At 48.2% G+C, this 18280-nt stretch overlaps 1 protein-coding gene and 2 long non-coding RNA genes across 19 annotated transcripts in view; all 3 read right to left on the bottom strand.

Moving 5' to 3' along the window:
- The window catches only part of DOCK7 (dedicator of cytokinesis 7), a 90549-nt gene extending 78829 nt beyond the window's left edge, over positions 1-11720 (bottom strand). For 13 of the 16 annotated variants that reach the window (XM_085067426.1, XM_085067427.1, XM_085067428.1 and 10 more), the window contains exons 1-2: positions 11574-11719; positions 3071-3176 (exon numbers count right to left, since the gene is read on the bottom strand). In XM_085067426.1, coding sequence (XP_084923552.1) covers positions 3071-3176; positions 11574-11611 — 144 coding nt within the window. In that variant the 5' untranslated portion in view covers positions 11612-11719. Of the gene's footprint in view, positions 1-3070; positions 3177-11573 lie in introns of all 16 variants that reach the window. The other 3 variants (XR_014853657.1, XM_085067441.1, XM_085067442.1) reach the window with 1 other exon arrangement.
- Positions 11721-13893: 2173 nt separating this feature from the next.
- Positions 13894-14700, bottom strand: LOC146433626 (uncharacterized). The gene is made up of 2 exons (XR_014853656.1): positions 14536-14700; positions 13894-14170 (listed from the first exon to the last, which is right to left on the bottom strand). It is a non-coding gene; the product is annotated as an uncharacterized LOC146433626 (long non-coding RNA).
- An 11-nt stretch (positions 14701-14711) lies between these two features.
- Positions 14712-18252, bottom strand: LOC146433625 (uncharacterized). 2 transcript variants are annotated; one of them, XR_014853655.1, is made up of 3 exons: positions 17971-18252; positions 16503-16610; positions 14712-15307 (listed from the first exon to the last, which is right to left on the bottom strand). It is a non-coding gene; the product is annotated as an uncharacterized LOC146433625 (long non-coding RNA). The 2 variants fall into 2 exon arrangements; XR_014853654.1 differs by lacking the exon at positions 14712-15307 and having other exon boundaries at positions 16079-16610.
- Between the last annotated feature and the right edge of the window lie 28 nt (positions 18253-18280).

Genomic DNA, 18280 nt, shown 5'->3' with positions numbered 1-18280 from the left:
AAAAAAATAAAATCAGCCCTCCTTCATGGAGCTCTCAGAGCTCCCAGCTTTTATTTCCCAATAGCAAACAAAATAAATATTTCTGCTGTGGGCTGCAAAAATCCAAGCTCAGAGCTGCAGGGACTGCATGCTGCCAGGAGTCCCAGCTTGGCACGTTGGGTTCCACAGGAAAAGCCTCTGGGGGCCTTGGGCTTGTGTCTGGGGTTGGAGGAATGTGCAATTAAAATCTGCTGCTCCTCGGGAGGCAGAAGGGTGGAGGCTGACAATAATAAACTCATTTGAAAGCAGTGTCTTCTCCCCGCCTCGACCAAATTAGAAACAGTTCTGGCAGCATTTTGTCTGCTGTTTGGGAGGCAAAAGGGAAGACTTGCTAAAATTCAGCTGACAGGTTTTTGATTTTATCCCAGGTTCAACCACAGGCAAGTCTGAGGAGTGAGGAACATCCCTGTTCAGTTGATGAGAAACAAAATGCCCAACCAAGCTCAGTGCTGAGGACTCTTCATTCACAAAAAAATCCATTTCTCCATAAAAATATCTCCCTTGGCCTGTGTGTGATGAGAATCTCAGACAAACTACCATAAGCAGCTGCTGTTGGCAGCTGCAAACAGAGAATCAGTGCTGACCTTTCCTAACAGGGCCAGAATTATCTCACCACAGTGGGCAAGATGGGTGTGAGAGATCACATCTGCACAATCACTTGGAGTCACAGAACCATGGAATATCCTGAATATCCTGGAATATCCTGGAAGTGACCCACAGTGATCATCAGGTCCAACTCCTGGTCCTGCACAGGACAAACCCAACATTGGCCAAATATTTCTTGAATTCTGGCAGGCTGGAGCCTCCCAGTCCCAAGGTGCTGCCACTGTGGAGACTCTGAAACTCCATCCCACAACATTTTAGCAGGAATTTCCTATTGACTCCCACACTACATGCCCTACTTCAGGCTTTTAAACCAGTGTGGCTACACAGAACTGAACCTTTCCAGAGCAAACACAGCTTCACACAGCGATGCTTTCCCTCTGCATAATGCTGATTATCAAACCAGGCCAGGCAGGCACAGCAGATCCTGACGGATGCCTCGGGGAGAGAAATTAACCCAAAATTCAGACAAGCGAACCTCTGTCGTATTCTGCAGCCTCAGGACACAGACTCATGACTTAACTAAATAGACTTTTCCTGCAGACTATCTCCTACAAACCATCGCCCCGTGTTAATCAGGCTTCTGCAGAGCATCTCTGCTCAGCACCCAATTTAATGTGACAAACTGGGAGCTCATCACAGCAGCCATCACACAATGCAGCTTGATAGAAAAAGCTCAGAGCCTGTTTCCAGCCAGCATGACCTTTTCCAGCATTTTTATAGATTCTTGCATATATTTACTAGCAAACATCAAGGCAACAGGCTAATGAGAGCTACTGACAATACCATGACCAACAAGTCTGATCCTGTATCAAAAATTACATGTGAGGATCAACAGGACTGAAGCTTTGAGCATCAACACTCAGATGGTGGCAGAATGGAAAAACCTTAGAAATAGGAGGAAAAAGTGGAAGAGACAATTCAGAGTGAAGGGAGGTGATACAAGGAAAAACTGATCAAAACCATGGCAGGGTGAGGAGCAGCCTGCAGAGATTCACAGAAAACATCTCACTGGATGGGAGCAGAAAGGCAGCTCAGCCAACTCCTTCCCAATGAAACCACAGGTGAGACAAGTGAGGCCCAGCAGCTCCTGGGATGGACATTCCTCAGCCATCCAACCCGCAGGGCAGTGCAGCCAATGCCCCTGAGTGCTCCACCCACGGCTAATAGCAGGGGTCCCTCCCCAGCCTAATGCTGGATTATGCAAAAGACCATCCAGAACTGCCAAGTCAGGGCTTTGCATTATCACTGCCCAGCCCAGCAGAGCCACTGAGATAAGGTATTAGGCTGGGCAGCAGCTCTCATTAACCCTCCTCTCATTAACCCTTCTCTCATTAACCTCCTCCAGGCTCACTCCCCATCACGCTGGGCAGATCAGCCTTTTGCTCTCCCAGTGCTCGTGGAAATGACAGGAATTGCAGCTCTCCTCCATCCCAGTGCCTCTGGCACAGCAGATCTCCTGGGAGATGGAGTTTGTGCCTGCAGTGAAGTCACTCTGTGAGCCAGAGGTCAGCCTGGAGATCCCTCCAGAGGTGACACTTCCACAGGAGGAAGCTTTATCAGGTTCCACTGGACATGAAGCAGAGTCTCTTCTGAGGGGATTCCCATGAATTCATTCCCACAATCCCAGAAAACACTACAGGACACTACTGCAAAGAGGAGAGCTCTTGTAAACTCACAACACTTGCACAGACTATCAAATTCAGGGCACATTTCCAGCCCTGCCTGACCTAACCAGCCCTCTCTGGAGAAAACAAGATGCTCTAATATTTGTTTTCCAAGTTGACTGCTGTGAAAGGAGCTGCTGTGACCGGAAGCAAGAACTCAAATCAAATATTTCCAGCCTGAAAAAGTTTGCTGCACCCTTGAAATGTTTACTGCAATAAGTTTGGAAGGTTACTGGTAGGTCATGCAAGAAAGTCTGACTTCAGAAAGGGTGATTTTGACAATGCAGATCTTCAAAGTGGGCTGCGAACATGTTAGTAAATAAACATTCCTGAGGAATCACCACACTCAGCTTGCACAATAATATTTAAAATACTTCACAAGAGTAGATGAGTTGCTGTGGTCCTGCTCTCAAGAGGGACAAGTCAGGAAAACAGCAACCTGAAGTGCAGGAGCTTGCAAAGTGCTCTCCATGGAGAGAACCACACACACAAATGCCCAATCCAGGCTGTTTGGGATAATAAAACTAACATCTGGTCAAGGGATGCTCAAAGGGAGCTCCTTGACCTGCAAAGATTCTGCAGAAACACAAATTCCCAGCCACGCCAACTGATTCACAACACAGAAATCCCCAAAATTAATGGTCGTTTTTTTTCCTCAGTGTTACCAGAGCCACTCAGGACAACAACCTGCCAGAACTGCAATTTCCTCCCAAAAGGTGGGATAACCATGGACAGCAATCCGTGCTGCAGGCAGGACTTACAGTGGTGTGGTGAGAGACGCTGCCGCCGATGTTGAGGTTCTTGAGGAGCTGCGGGGAACCTCCATACTGCCCCGAGATCTGCTTCCTGACCTCGGCTGCCACGGTCCTGCAAGGGGACAGGGACACAGTTAGCTCTGAGGGAGAGCTGGGGATGGAACAGATCCACCTCCCTGTGCTGCTGGAGTGAAACCAGACACTGCTCACTGCAAGAAGGGTGTCAGCGCCTGCTGGCAGCAGATCCTGCATCATAAATTCCCAGGAATCACAAAACTCTCACAAGGCTGCAGATACACGTTCTTAACAGCAATTAATTTGCTTTTTTTTCTCCTTTTGTGAGCTGCTCTTCTGTGCACATCTGTGGCAATAAAATGCACGTGACCCCGAGCACAAATGAACTTGTTCCCAGCAGGCTTTTCCAAGGAAAGCTCTTCTCCAGAGCTCTCCTCACCCTTCAGCAGCTCCTGGTCACACAGCTGTTCCTGTGCTCTGCATTTTCAGCCCTTTGCCTATTTTTGGGGTTTGCAGTCACAGCCAGACAAAGGACCAGGAAACAAACGCCTGGGTTAGAACATAAAGGTGTTTCCCTTTCCACGGGGGAAAGGTAAAGGTGGATCCCAGTGACAGGCAGAGGAAACACTGGCACAGTGCCTTGTGTCTCTGCCAGACAGGAATTCCCCCAGTGGGTAATTTTCTCACCAGGAATGGAGAGCACAGAGCAGCCCTTCCAGGCCTGGAGGGTAAAGCTGTGACCCTGCAGGGTTTTTTATTTTTGCTAAAGAGCCATTCTGTCTGTTTTCAGCCTTACTCTGTCTTACCAGAGCAAGGATGAAAACACAACAGGGAGGTAAAACCACCTGGAGGGGGAAGGAAGAGCACAGCAGAGAGGGAAATGACAAAGGTCATTAAAAAATGACTTTTTTAACAAAGAGCCATGGGTCCAACCCCACCACAGCCACCCACAGCTCCCCATCCTGTATCCCAGCAGGAAGCTGCAGCTCCTCTCAGCAGGGATAGCCAAGCCTCTGAGTAGGGTGGAAATGGTTTAGTTCCAAAGGCAAACCAAAAACCAGATTCCTTCCACAAAAACCACTGCTTTGCTGAAAAGCTGCTGAGTACCCCCAGCCTCCAGCACCTCACCAACATGAATGCTCCACTCTAGGAGTCAACAGCCAATTTATTACTGACAAACCTAAAGTGTCATTCACCACATCACAGCCCTGCTGGCAGCTCTGGCTCCCAGAGCAAATTCCCAGCTCCAAGGGGACACTAACCAGCCTAAAAGGCAGATGGAAAGGCTGTAGGACAGGAGTGCTTTTTTTTTCTGCTGTATGAGTGATTTTTGTAGGAGCATCCTGATGGCTATGAGACTCCTAATCTCACCAGAGGGACAAACTACTAAAGTCCTGCCAAGGAGATGGTTAAAGCTGCCCTGAGCCAAACCTTGACATCAGGATGGGCTCCTGGCTTCAGGATTGCTGGTGGGTGGGAATGAAGACAGCTGGAGGCAACTGCTGTCAGTGGAAGGGAACTCTAAGAGGGAACTGGCTGGGATAACCAAAGCTGCCATGGAGAGCAGATGTTTCCTCAGGCCAGAGGATGGGTGTAAGATTAGCTGGAGGAAGCATTATTTTGTCTTTTTTAAAAAGTAGACTGCAGGAAGATAAAAAAATAAAGTTTTATGTATTCTGGCTGCAAGAAATCATTTCCTTCATGTTTTCCTTTATCCACAGGAGCTGATGTTTTCACTTCTGGAGGGTGGCTTCTGGAAGAAGACCAACCAGCTCCTGCTGGGGACAGGGAACATCCAGGAAAAGTCATCTCCCTGCTCCCAGACACACGTGAGAGCAAACCACACATGCTGCTGGCTTTTGCAGGGAAATTTGGGATGGATTGAAATGGCTGCTTGGCATGGAAAACACAGCATGCATCTGTGGCTGAGGACTGAAAAACTTGGCCCCAGGATGCAGTCAGGCTCTGCTGCAAAGCTCAGTGTGTTTGGTGTCACTCCTGACGAGGAGCAGGAAAAAAATCAGAGCCCAGCAGAGCACAGGAAAAATTAAAAACTCTTCCCCATTTTCAAGAGGCATTGTTTCCAGATGGAAAGTACAGCCAGAGGAGGGAACCTGTCCTCAGCTGTGGAACCACAGCCATGCCTGGCTCCTCCTCAATCCACGGATCCTCAGGAAGTTGAGGCATCTCTGTGGTCCAACAGGGAAGAGATGTGGTGCCACAAAAGGGTGGCACTGATCAACCTCGTTGCTGCCCCACTAATAACCTCACTGGATATTGAAAACTCCCCCAAAGCACAAGCACAGAAAGTCAGAACCTCCAAAGGGTTTCACCAAGACACCATCATCACTCTCAAGTCTGAAGCATTCCTGCCAGGTTCCACAAGTACCCATCAGAACTGCCCCTGTGTGAAGGAAATGGATGTGTCTAAACCTCAGAATTCCTGAGTAGAACCTGCAGGACTTACTGCTATTTATTCCAAGCCTGCAGTCTAATCCACACTCAGGCTGACTCCTTTCTGTATCACTGCAGCCACAGAGGTTTTGGACACCACCTCCCTACTGGAAAGCATCATGCCTCAGATATTTAGAAACCACCTCCTAATGTAACCTGGTCTCCAAATGTATTTAGGGATAATCTATACCCATTTAGTTTTGTGGCAACATGATCCTTTCCACCTGCCAGGTATCCCTCCCAGCCTTTGGGCTCCTTTGATCACCCTGATGGCTTTTCTGGAGTTCTTCCAGTTGGAATCACACCTTTCAGCAGATGTGCTTCATCCTGACCACTCACTCCAGAGAAGGAGCAGAACCAAATGATATTTCCCCACTGAGAAAACACCTCAGCTGACTGTTTTTAGGGTTCTTCCTCATTGGTTCATCACAGAGGTTCCCAGTTTCCCCAAATCTAAAAGCACCTGGTCCAGTGGAAGGTGTCCCTGACCATGGGATGAGCTTTCATCCCTTCCAACCCAAACCATTCCACGTTCTGGGAAAACACTTGCCTTCTCCTCCTCCTCCATTCCCAAAGGCTGTCTCTCCACGACAAACTGCTCATGACAAGTAGTTCATGTCACACTCTAACCCTGAACACTAGTTCTAACCAGAAGCAACACCAAACCCAATCACAAAAGAGAAATAAGTATTCTCCAAAAATTAATTTGGTAGAGCTGAGGAGCCATTAAAGCTTTGATAATTAAAAGGACAAATAAAAAACTGCCTCTTTAATAACTTATCTAATATTCAACACGTAACCTGGGAACCTCAGACAAACATTCCAGTTAATTAGAGCCCACAGCCTCATGAATGCCTGTGTTTAAAGTACATCTTCCCCAGTCACTTCCTTTCTGACCTTCTTCACTGGTTAATTATTGTGTGTGCATGTGGTTCACACAGAAAAAGAAAGAAAAAACACGAAGGAAAAAATTCCCCTTGGAACTGGCTCCTAAAACAAAACAAAACTGGTCATTCTCAAAGTACTCCGAGCTGCAAATAACAAAATGAAACCATTTGTTTGCACTCCCAGGGTTCTTTACTACACACAAAAATAATTTCTGTTTCTACGTGCCCTGCCTGGCCAAACCCAAAAACTCTTCCTTTTTTCTTTTTTTTATTTAAACTTTTTTTTTCAGCCTAAGCAGCATACTGGAAATATCAGTTCTTCTTTTTGCCTTCCCAAAAAAAAGACTTCCCAAGATCTGCCTGGTGATGCCAGGCAAGGTTAGGAACTGTCCCTTTTCCCAGCAAAGGTGGGTCAGGGACAGCCTCGGGTGATTTGAGGAAATCTCTCTTTTCCATAGCCCTCCCTGCCTGGAAAGGGCAATGCAAATTGCTTCTCCCCATCCTGCTAATTACAAAACTGTTCCTCCTGCCTGTTCTCCATCCTGTGTGTCACATGCAGGGACTGCACAGCCAGGGAGCCTCTGGAGAAGCAGCCTGGCACAGTGAGGCACCTGCAGCCCCAGCAGAGCTGCTTGTTCTCCCTCTGAGAGAAAAAAATGCATTTACTTTTTCAAGTGGAAGCATTGCCTTGTGTTCAGGCAGCACAGCATCCATCCATCCATCCTCCTGACTCACTGTGCCTGGCTGTGAATTCCCAAAGCCCTGTGTGTGTCACCTCTGCAGAGACATGACCTGTCCCTCTGTCCCCATGAGCTCCACCAGGGCTGTCCTGCCTGCAGCCCCATCCAGCTGTGAATCACCAGCCAGGAGAGCAGTGCTGAGCTCTGAACTCCAGAGCTCTGGCCTGGAGCCACTCTGCCAGTTCAGCCCTCAACCCCAGGTCCTGTTTCCTTCCCAGTGAACTCCTTTCCCCCAGTGCAATGGGTTTGATTTACAGCTGAGGAAATGCCCAGCCTGATCCTGACCGCTGCAGGGTGCTTGTGGGTTCTTAAATTAACACAGATGAGCAACAACATGTTCCCTTTTTCCTCACCATTGATTAAAAGAGAAAACATCACACAACGCTGCCTGTGGTGCTCCTCTGATAATATTTGATTATTGAGGCTGAAACGTCACCCTGGGCTGCAGGGAAGGCAATGAGCTCCCAGGACAGCTGACTGTGGAAATCACCAGGATTCTGCAGGAGACCAAAGTCACACCTCACACTGAAAAAAGAAGAAAGAAGCCAAAGAAGGAAGCCTTGGCCAGACAGGCAGCTCTGTAGAGCCCTGGAGATGAAGTGCTGTCCCTGCCTTCCCCCTTGCTTTAAGCAGGGATTTTCTTGGGCTTCCCAGAGCTCTGCTGACTCCCACACGAGACATCCACAGAGGCTGAACAGGGACAGCCAACGTGAATTTTGGAGAGGACGGGAAAGGGATGCTCTGAAATTCCTGTTAAAAATCCCTTCAGTCATCCATGACAGTGTTTTGACATTGCAAATGGCATCTGGATGTGGGAAGAGAATAAACTGTGATGAATATTCTGCTGTGACCACGTTTCTGGCCCGATTTGGTGCTCCTGGCAGCCAGTGGCAGCTCTGCTATTGGTTTCAGTGGGTGCAGGTTTCACACCATCCCTCCTCACCCTGGGGCTGGGCAAAGGAGGCTGTCAGCCCCCCTGACACATCATTCAGGGAATGTAAAAACACTCCAAATGAACACAAATGTAAATTTAGCCTTCCCAAGTCCCCTTTTACAGCACCCCATCAGCGTAAAGGGAGCTGCAGCAGGAATAAGATGCTCTGAATGTAGTGAACACAAGTGTTTTCCCCTCCATTCAAATCCATAAAGACGAGCTGTGATTACTCCACAAATCCCATGCAATGTAAGAGCCTGATAATGGGGAATTTCCAAGTCACTGAGTGTCTGAGAGCAGGATCAGCCCCTGCTGAAGATACCCAGCCCCAGGCAGCAGCACCTCCTGGCACCATGGGGTTCCTGTTCACATGGAGACACCTGGGAAGGGGCAGGATGCACAAGGTGAAAATAGATGTTTCCAGGCTCCACTGACAGCTGGGGACAGGAAAAGTGAAAATTCTCAGCAAGAGAATGCAGAGCAGAGCTAAAAATCCCACAGTGGGGTTTGTGTGAGGCTGACAGGCACAGTAACACAGAACTGTGGCAGCAGGAAAGGAAGATCAAAACTCTTTCCAAGCAAAGACACTTCCATGGTGATGGTCTGGCCAGAGAAGCAGTTCTGAATTCCCCAGATAACCCAAGCTCAGGATGTTCCAAGAGCACTGACAAGGCACTGAGTGAGGAGTTCACATGAAAGGCTACATGAGTTTATCCCTGTAATGTTTTTGCTGTATGAGGTTTAAAGGAGGAATTTTTCTTCCTCTCTTTCTGAACACTAAAAAGCTTGTACACCTTTTCCTCTGCCTGCCCCAGGAAACACTGCAGTGCTGGGATACAACACCTTCCAATTATTGGGACAACCAGGAACTCAGAACTGGCCTTTCTGGTGGTCCCATTGCTCTGCCAAGCAGCCCCATATCCAGAAAATACTGGGATAACATAACAGGGAATGTGAACCTGGTGGCACTGAAATTCCTCTCCTCTTACACTCAGACAGAAGGAACAGCCTATGTGCAGCTACAGAAGCATCATGATGCTGCAGAGGATGTGATCCACTAGAGTTTAATAAAACATGTCCTACCAACATATTTCCAATTAAAAACCAGCAATTTCAGGCAAGATCTCAGGTATTGTTAACCCACTATACTAAGTTAGACTCAGGAGTTTCTTCTGATACACTCAAGAATTAGTAAATACCTGCGATGGCCAAATTCTAGTTTAAACCCATCCCACAAAAACGCAGCAGGACCTAATCACGAAGATACCTTGTAGCACAATCTTAAAAAGATATTTTGAAACTGCTTTGGCAATTAATAGCTTTTGCCCGATACTTAAAGTTTGGGATGCAATGACCAGGCAGGGCATGGCACAGGCATTCTGCACACAGCCTTGAGGGGCACCGCAGGGGCTGAAGGAAACACAGCAGATAAATCAGAACTGTGGGATCATCTGTGGGCTTTCCAAGAAACAGGTCAGCCCATCTCACGTTTGCTTTTCTACCTCTGCTGTAACAACCAGCTAAGAAACTTGCAGCTGGACTAAGGGAATCTGTCTTGGTGGCTCTGAATTAAATCCGTTTGAAGCACAGGCTCTAAGGCAAAGCAAGAGCAGCATGGCTATTTCCTGTGAATAAGACAAATGCCATGTCTACCTCGATGAGTCAGCCAAACCGGAGGGCAGAGTGTGAAAATGTGAGGGATCTATTCTTCTTTAAACAATGGAGCTGGGGAGGGCTTCCAGCAGCCACCAGCACAGCTCTGGGACTTCCTGCACTGCTTGCTCCAACCTCTCATCCCCTGCAACAGCATCATTCCCAGCAGCACTTTCTGTGTCAGCAGGAGAAGGGCAGCAGCACAGCCTGGGCATCCCCACGTGCAACATTCTGCCCACAGGTTTTTGCCTTCACGTGCAGCCCACAAACCAGGAACTTGAGGTTTCTCAGAATGTGACACTACAACATGGAAAACCCCACAGAAAACACCACCTTATTTATAAGTGTAAGCAGAGGCTGGAGATGGAACATCCCTGAGCTCACTGCAAAGCACCTGGGTCCTTCTGCAGGCACGGTGAGCCTGACCTGTTGCAAAGCCCACCTCTGCCCACAGACACACTGCAAACACATGGAGTGCACCACATCAGCCCAAAAGGGGCACAGAGGTGGCTCATCTGTGCTCCAGCCCAGTGAACACTGCACCAGGCAGGAGAACTGAGCACCACAGTGGTCACCCCAGGGCCATTGCATTTAACTTCCTGCCAGAGCTGCACAGCTCTGACTTCTAGTGCTCGTCTCTCATGTGACTATTTCTATGACTACAATCAAGAAGCAGGAAAAACGGTCTGGCAGCAAATCCATCTCTCCCCACTCTTTGATCTGTCACATTAACCCCTGGCTAGTGCACATCCAAATGTGCAGAGAACCTGAAGAGCAATGTTTTCACCTGCTTCCAGATCATGAGTGGGGTGGGACTGATGTCACCCCTCCACCTCCTACCCAGCCTTTTCCTTTGACCTCCTTTTTCTTTGTCCGTGACCCTTCTCCATCACAGCTTCTCTCACTGCAACTATTTGTACCTACAGCTTCCCACCCAATGGCAGAAAAATGATTTTTCCACTTCATGAAAATTATACTCCTTTTGCTACTGTCCTCCTGAACAGCTCTGCCAAAACTGATGGTTCTCATTTCATTGCTCTGCTGGTTACAGGTAGGAGAAGCACCATGGTCACCAAAGGCTACCTGGTCAGACCTGCCAACAGAAAAACTCTTCCCACCTGGAACCACACGCCTAACTTGGAATATAGATTCCCAGAAACCTGCAATTAGCAGGTAGTTTTCTACAGCTATTTCTGTTAAAAAACCAACAAAACTTTGAGGAACGCAGGGATGCTCAGCACGTAGCTCTGCGCTCCAAGGAGCGGTGGCACCGCAGGCAGCCCTGCTCGCACACAAAAGGAAGGCGCTGGAAGGGAGCTCTCTCTCTCTCCCTCCCTCTCCATTTTCCAGCCGGCGGGAGCTCGGGGCTCTCCTCCCCGGAGCGGGCCGGGCAGCGCGGGGCAGGGCCGCCTCTCGCTGCCGCTGCCGCTCGGGCTCGGGCAGGAAAGAGCCGTGCCGCCCATTGTGCGCCGAGAGGGGCTGCACAAAGCGCCCGGCCGGCCTTTGTTCGCGGGAGCGGAATTCCACGGCTCCTTCCCTCCTCTCCCTCCCTCCCCCGCTCCCCGCAGGAGCTCCCCCGGGGAGCGGCCCGCGCTCCGAGCCGCCGCGCCCGCTCCGGCCCTTGGTGCGGGCGGGGAGGGAGCGCAGCCCCGCGGCCGCTGGGCGGACCCTGCCCGGAGCCCCCGCAGGCCGGCGGGGCGCGGGAGCCCGAGGGCCGCGCAGGGCCCATCGCCCCCGGGGCGCGGCTCGGCGGAGCCCCCGCGGCCGGGCCCGCCCGTCCCCACCCGCCGCGCGGTGCGGTGCCGCCGGCCCGGCCGCCCCGGTACCTGCTGATCTTCTGGGCGAAGGCGCGGCGCTCGGCCATGGCCGCGCTGCGGGCTCCGCGCTGCCGGCCCGGGCAGCGCTCGGCCGCCGTAATGCTCCGCCGAGCCGCGCACTTGAGCGGCGCAGCTCCCACCCCCGGCGCTCGCCGCGCCCGCCGCCTCCTCCCCCTTCCCGCGGGGGGCCGCTCCTCGCAGATATACGGCGGGGCAGGCAGCCGGCGGGGAGTGACCGCAGCCGGCCCGCTCCTGTCCCCAGCGCTGTCCCCAGCCCTGTCCCTATCCCTATCTCTGTCCCCGTCGCCAGGGTCGCGACCCCCACCGGCCCCGGTCGGACTCCCCTGAGCGCATCCCCGCGTTATTCCCATGGGCAAACAGAGCGGTTGGGGCTGTTCTTGGCACTGCTGGGGATGCGCTGGTGGTTTGGGGAAAAGGCTCCTCAGCATCGCTCCCTGACCCTCAGCCCAAAACTGCTGCCAGCGTCACACCGTGTGTGCCGAGCCTTGGGAGCACCTCGCAGGACCCCAGGATCACTGAGGTTGGAAAAGCCCTCCAAGATCATCGAGTCCGACGTGTGACCGATGCCCACCTTGTCACCCAGCCCAGAGCACTGAGCGCCACGTCCAGGAGCTCCCTGGACACCTCCAGGGGTAGGGACTCCAAACCTCCTTGGGCAGCCCCTGCCAATGTCTACTCAGCCTTTCCATGAAGAAGTTCTTGCTGATGTTCAACCTGACCCTCCCCTGGCACAGCTTAACACCTCACTAGCTGTCAGGGACCAGAATGGCATGGCCAGCTCCCTTGGTCACCATACTCCACAGCATGGCACTGGGGGACACCACTGACCACCATGGTCCCACCTGCAGGGACAGAACTGGCCTCTCAGTCAATCCTGCCCCACATCATACTATCTTTTCCTTCAAAAAGGCTAAAAATCATCCCTAATGATGATTCAGAAGATGGCTGGAAGATTGCAACATCCATCTTCCCATCCAAACATGTCATTACTGCCAGTGTCTCCAATGACGTGTTGGTTTTGGGTTATCCTAATGGGAAGAGGAGGGAGAAGGTGGGGAGCTGAAAAAAAGATTCTTTTGTGACTTCCAAAAGAGACTGAGCCTAGGACACGATCTAGCAACTAACTCCAAGTCCCTGTTACCCAACATATGCTGTGCATTAATCCAAACCAGGGAACTATTAATAGTTATCCAGGAAGTGTCCAAAAGCAGGAGTGTTAATTCCCCCCACTCCATCTGTCTGCATTGTGTGAACGTTTCCCACACACTGAGGACACCAACCCTTCCCCTCCAGGAGCCACTGAATTCCAGCTGCATGTCATTCCTCTGCTTTTCTGTGTGTGTCTACGTGGGGAATGCCCCAAAATCAGCAAATATATGAGTGTGTGAGTGATCCCAGTGATTTCACCAGGCTCTGTGCAGCCACCAAGTGAATCCTTCGTGGGTGAGGCTGTGACCATGACACAAACGTGCTGTCATGTGTCACACACGTGCACACAGATGGAGATCCTGGCAAGCAAAGACCTATTGTAGGCACTGAGAAAGGGATGCTCTTCTCCAAGGGGGAGGGGAGGAAATACCCCACAAACATCTGCCAGGACAAAAGACTTTTGCTCTGGGGTTGCTGCCTCCGTGTGGAATTGCACACCAGAGAAGTGTGGGTGGGATATTTACCTCCTTATATCCATAGAAACTGTGGTTCCCCATCCTTGGAAGTGTCCAAGGCCAGGCTGGACAGGGCTTGGAGTGACCTGGGATAGTGGAAGGTGTCCCTGCCCATGGCAGGGGTGGCACTAGATGAGCTTTACGGTTCCTTCCAACTCAAACCAGTGTGAGATTGTATGACCAAATTCTCATCTATGAGTATATATGCTCACAAGAACACACCAAAGCATCAGAGACCACCAGCAACATTTCCTCTTTCCCCCCTTTTTTCTTCTTAAAACAGCACCACTCTGAGATGCAGGAGGTCAAAGTGACCCTGCCTAACCCCAGCTCTGAGACTGAAATTGGGAATCCTGCAGTTCTGAAAGGAAAACTCTTCCTGCTGCCAGAGGGTGCAAAGAGCAGCCCAGCCCAGCAGCCCTGACACACAGAGCACAGAGTATCCAAGGTCCATCAGACACCTCCTGGATTTTAGGTTTCATTTTCCCCTCCTGTCAGCTGTTACCACAGAGAAAAGACCTTGGTTAGGTTCTGGGCACTACTTGCTGAGTTTTGATGTCACTTTTGGTTTTCCTTCACCCTTTCTGTAGCTGAGAGCTGAGCCAGAGGAGCTCCAGCCATCCCACCTGGATATAGAATGGATCTCTATCAAATAAAGCATATATTATGTGCTCACATAGTGAGGGCATTGCTTTGCAGATAAATAGGTTTTCTCCATACAGTTGGGTTAAATACGAGGAAATCCCACAATTAATAGCCAACATCCAGTGAATTTCAGAGAAACACAATCCTTCTGCCTCTCATCCTAGAAGTGAATTCATTGAAGGAAATGCTTGGTCTGAAGAAACAAACTTAAGCTTTGCAAAGAGGAGAAGGTGACCAAGAAACTGGACAGAGAATCCTGTTACAGGGAATTTCAGTCTGCAAAAAAAAGAAGAAAATACTTCTTTAGGAACTAGCAGCTCCCTCTGATTCAGAAACAACTGTTGTGTGACAAGTTTTTCCTGCAGCAGAAGATGGAACCATTTTCTTTTAAAACAGGGTGAAATTGCATGTGATTCAGGATGTATTTGGAGCATTACACTGATTATTTTTCACAAAGCTGTTTGTGCCCATGCATTGTCCTCAAGGGTGTCTGGTATCTCAGAGTGAGGGTGAAGACAAATCAACAGTGGAGGGGCTGTATACATGCAATTAATACCTCCAGACAGCCCAAATTAATTTAAATTAATATTTGAATAGAGGCTACATATTTCTAGTAACCAATTTAAACCCTGGAACTTTACCAGCATTATGAGGATACTGAAGAGTCACTCTTCTTTAACACACTGTAATTCTTCACCATGTTTTAGGGAAGCAAAGAAGGCACCTGGCTTGCTCTACACTGGATTCCAACAGAAGAACATATCAGCCTTGGAGACACATCAGTTTCTCCAAAAAGGAGTCCATGGGGGTGCTCTTCCACTTGGAACAAATGTCACACTGAAATGGTGGGAATGAAGAAGCATTTTAATCAATTCACCAGGGTATTTGCCCATGAACCTGCATCCTTTAAAAAATGTGACTAAAATGCTTTATTTTAATTGAGAATGACTTTTACTGGGCTTTCATCAAATTTGGTAAATGCATCCTGTGAACACAGATGTGACTCCTTGAGAATGATATATATAATCTTATAAGATTAGGTCCTGCACAAGAAAAAATCCCTTTGGATCACAGCCAGAAAACACTTGGACAGAAGTGAACTGATCCTTGCCTTGCTTGTTAGCAACTCATTTACCCAACCCAGGGCTTCCTTGTTCTCCTGACGTAAACTTCCTCATGGCAAACGCAGGGAAAACATTTTCCACGGAAAAAGTGTCCGGTGTAATTCCATAAACAAAGTAGTAAATAGGGACTGCAAATGCAGAGAGCCACCTCCTGGCAGCTGCAGGGAACGAGGAGCACTCGGGAAGGGGCAAATCTCTGCCTCTCTTGGCAAATAATTCCTTTGAAGATGAGGAACAACGAGGAGCACTCGAGAAGGGGAAAATCTCTGCCTCCCTTGGGAAATAATTCCTTTAAAGAGGAGGAACAACACGTGTGTCACATAAAATGCACAAATATTATGATCTCCTCTGTTCTCGGTTTGCCCAGTGCCCAAATCCTGCTGGATTAATGAGAACCTAGCAGATTTAAGGAGTGAGTACTCCCCAAATGCCTGCAGCCTTAACTACATCCCTCACATCCCTTTACAGATCCATAGAACTGTACCAGCCTTTCCAGAGCCTTCTTCATACAGTGATATTTGGTGCCAGCCTCACTTTTGCTTTATTGTCTCCTGGTACATTTACTTTCAGATTTCTTCGCTTCAAAAGGTGAGTTCATGAAGTTAAATCTCCTCAGAGAAGGACTCAAAGTCTTCCCAACTGAGCCTTCTTCCCAACTGAGCTTCCATTAATTGCTGCTCATGTTTATGATTTCTGTAGTTTATGTTTCCACCCTGAGCACAGCTTTCAAACTCCTCCAGTTCGGCACTCTATAAATGGCACTAATGTGTTTTATTTCCTGTTGCATAATAACTAAAATCTTGGATTAGCCTGGGTAAAAGAAATCAAGGGTAGCCTGGGCCCAGGCTCTTCCAAGTATCCTACTGAAGCCTCCTCTTCCTTACCCCAATCCTGGGATAGAGTAAGGAAATCTGATTTTGGAGGAACTGAGTGGTGCAAGCAGAAGTCTGCTGGCTAATTTGGGGGAAACAACCACATCAGAGCAATGCAGCTCCTGCTGCCCCTTTCACCCTCAGTGCTGCTAGAAAGGATGCACAAATTCACAGTTTGAATTCCTGTGTTTTCCCCTTTTCCTATTGTAGAGTCTCTTTTTTCACCTGAGCAGCTATTCCCACAAAAACTGGAGGTATTTAACGACTCTGAGGCTCTGCAAACTTGAATTGCAGAGTGGTTTCAAAACTTCCCAGAGGGAAACAGATCACAGATGGTTTACTTCCCTAGGAAATGAAACTAAAAATAAATATTCCCTTCTCTCGAGCTCGACTCAAGGTCTGATCTGTTCAGACAACAGGGTTTGGGACAGCACATTTGGCCAAATGTTTAATGAGCTTTTCTAAATCTACTGTAGATTTAGAATTTTAGATTTAGATTTTTAATCAATAATCTAGATTACTGATGATGCTCAGATGACTTCCCAGATGGAGCAGGCCAGTGGCAGGAACAGGAGGGGAAGCTTCATTCCCCACTGCCCAGTGTTCTCTTACCATTCTGCAGTGTTTGGTGGATAAATGTTGTGTCTCTCCAGAAATCAAGAGTATCTCCTCTAATTTTCAGCCTTGCCATTGCCACTTGGTGTTTCCCACCTGATTTACCTATTAAAAAAAGGAGACAAATTATATGTTCCACGAAACCAGATTTTAAAATATTTCCTAACTACACTCAAGTGGAGCTCAAAGATGATTTTATGCCATTAAAATGTTGAAAGTGTGAACTCTGTGACATTTGTTATAATTTTGTTGAACACAGTTCTCTCCCACTCCCTCTGCAAACCTTTCCTACAGAAACAAGAATTGGTGGATGTGAAGAAAACTCTCTTTACAGTAATTTATGGTTGCCTGAGTGATTATTTGGCAATCAAAGCTTTGTTTTCCATGGAAAAAAAAAGCAGAAAATAAATATCTTCCCACTCATAGCCTGCCTGCCCAAGGGATTTACAGTGCATATCCAGCTGGCACCTTGTGTGGCCTACCAATTCAGGGCATGGTTATTAAATTTGAGAGCAGCAAGGTGCAGGCAACTAATTCCAGGCAGGGCAAGAGACATTTCCCTTTATCAGGTGGATAATTCTTTGTACAGCATTTAGGCAGATCCAGGCCCTGTCAGCTCCTCAGCTCTCCACCTTCAAGGCCCTACACAGACAGACAAGCACATCCATCTCTGTCTCGGGGAATAAAAGCAAAGATAAAACTTTAAACAACTATTATTCCTAAAACAGATCATGAAATTCTGGAGGCAGAGGCCTCTTTCTTTCTGCACTGACAGATTTCCCACCATCCTGGAGTCACAGTGTCATGATTTACACAAACAGCAACAGCTTTTTTAGCTGTTTTTAGACTTAAAAAAGTCTTTTCTCTTTATCCTGGAAGCAAAGGGCAAGCAGGGAGCTGAAAGGCCGGGAGAGATTAGAAAGGTGATCTGCCACATCTCCAGGTCCAGCCAACAGGCAGACTTTAGGAACAAGATGTAGTCTGATTGTAAAACCTACAATCCTCTTTAGTGATCAACCCTACTATGTGAAACACATCCACGAGATTGCAGGAATAAAAAAAAAAACCACCAGGAAATACACAAAGCATCTATTGTTGGTATTGGCACTAAAGCTAAATTTTAGATCATGTGCTGGTTATAAAAAATTCAGCTCAGTCTGATCATCTCTGACCAGCAGAAGGCAGTAAAATCACAACATGGAAAAACAAAAACCCACATGACTTTGCTTGGTGAACCCAAAACTGGGCTGGTGAGTCCCAGGGAGAGCAGGAATATCCAGGGAAAGCAGGAATATCACCCTTCTTAGAATGTTGAGCACTAATGCCACTTCCAGACAGTTGAGAAATTCAATTCAATCCTCCACAAATCCTGCACTGTTTTTTTTTTTTTAAAGCCCTTGGCTCCCAATACAGCCAATGAGTATTTTAAAGCAGCTTAAGACAAACAGATTAATGAAGAACCTACTTTACAAAACACTTTTAAAAACCCTAAAAAATCCCTCAGGAGGGTAAGAGGAGATGCAATGGTTCTGATGGACTTTTGGAGAGGAAATGCAGCAGAGTTAGGTCGTGGAGATTGAAATCCTGGAGATTGAAATCCTTCGGGGAATTTGGAGATTCGGGAGGCATTTTGCTGTGGAGGAGTCAAAAGACAACGGATTAAAAAAATTAAACGGAAGAAAAAAATTGAAAATTAAAATGAAAAAAGTTAAACATGAAAAATTTTAGAAAAAAATTAAAAATTAAAATCAAGCAAAAAAAAACCCCACAAAAAA

Source organism: Lichenostomus cassidix, chromosome 8, assembly GCF_008360975.1.
Source record: "Lichenostomus cassidix isolate B80296 chromosome 8, HeHo_3.0, whole genome shotgun sequence".
Taxonomy (NCBI): Eukaryota; Metazoa; Chordata; class Aves; order Passeriformes; family Meliphagidae; genus Lichenostomus; species Lichenostomus cassidix.
This window is presented reverse-complemented; position numbering and strand designations above follow the sequence as displayed.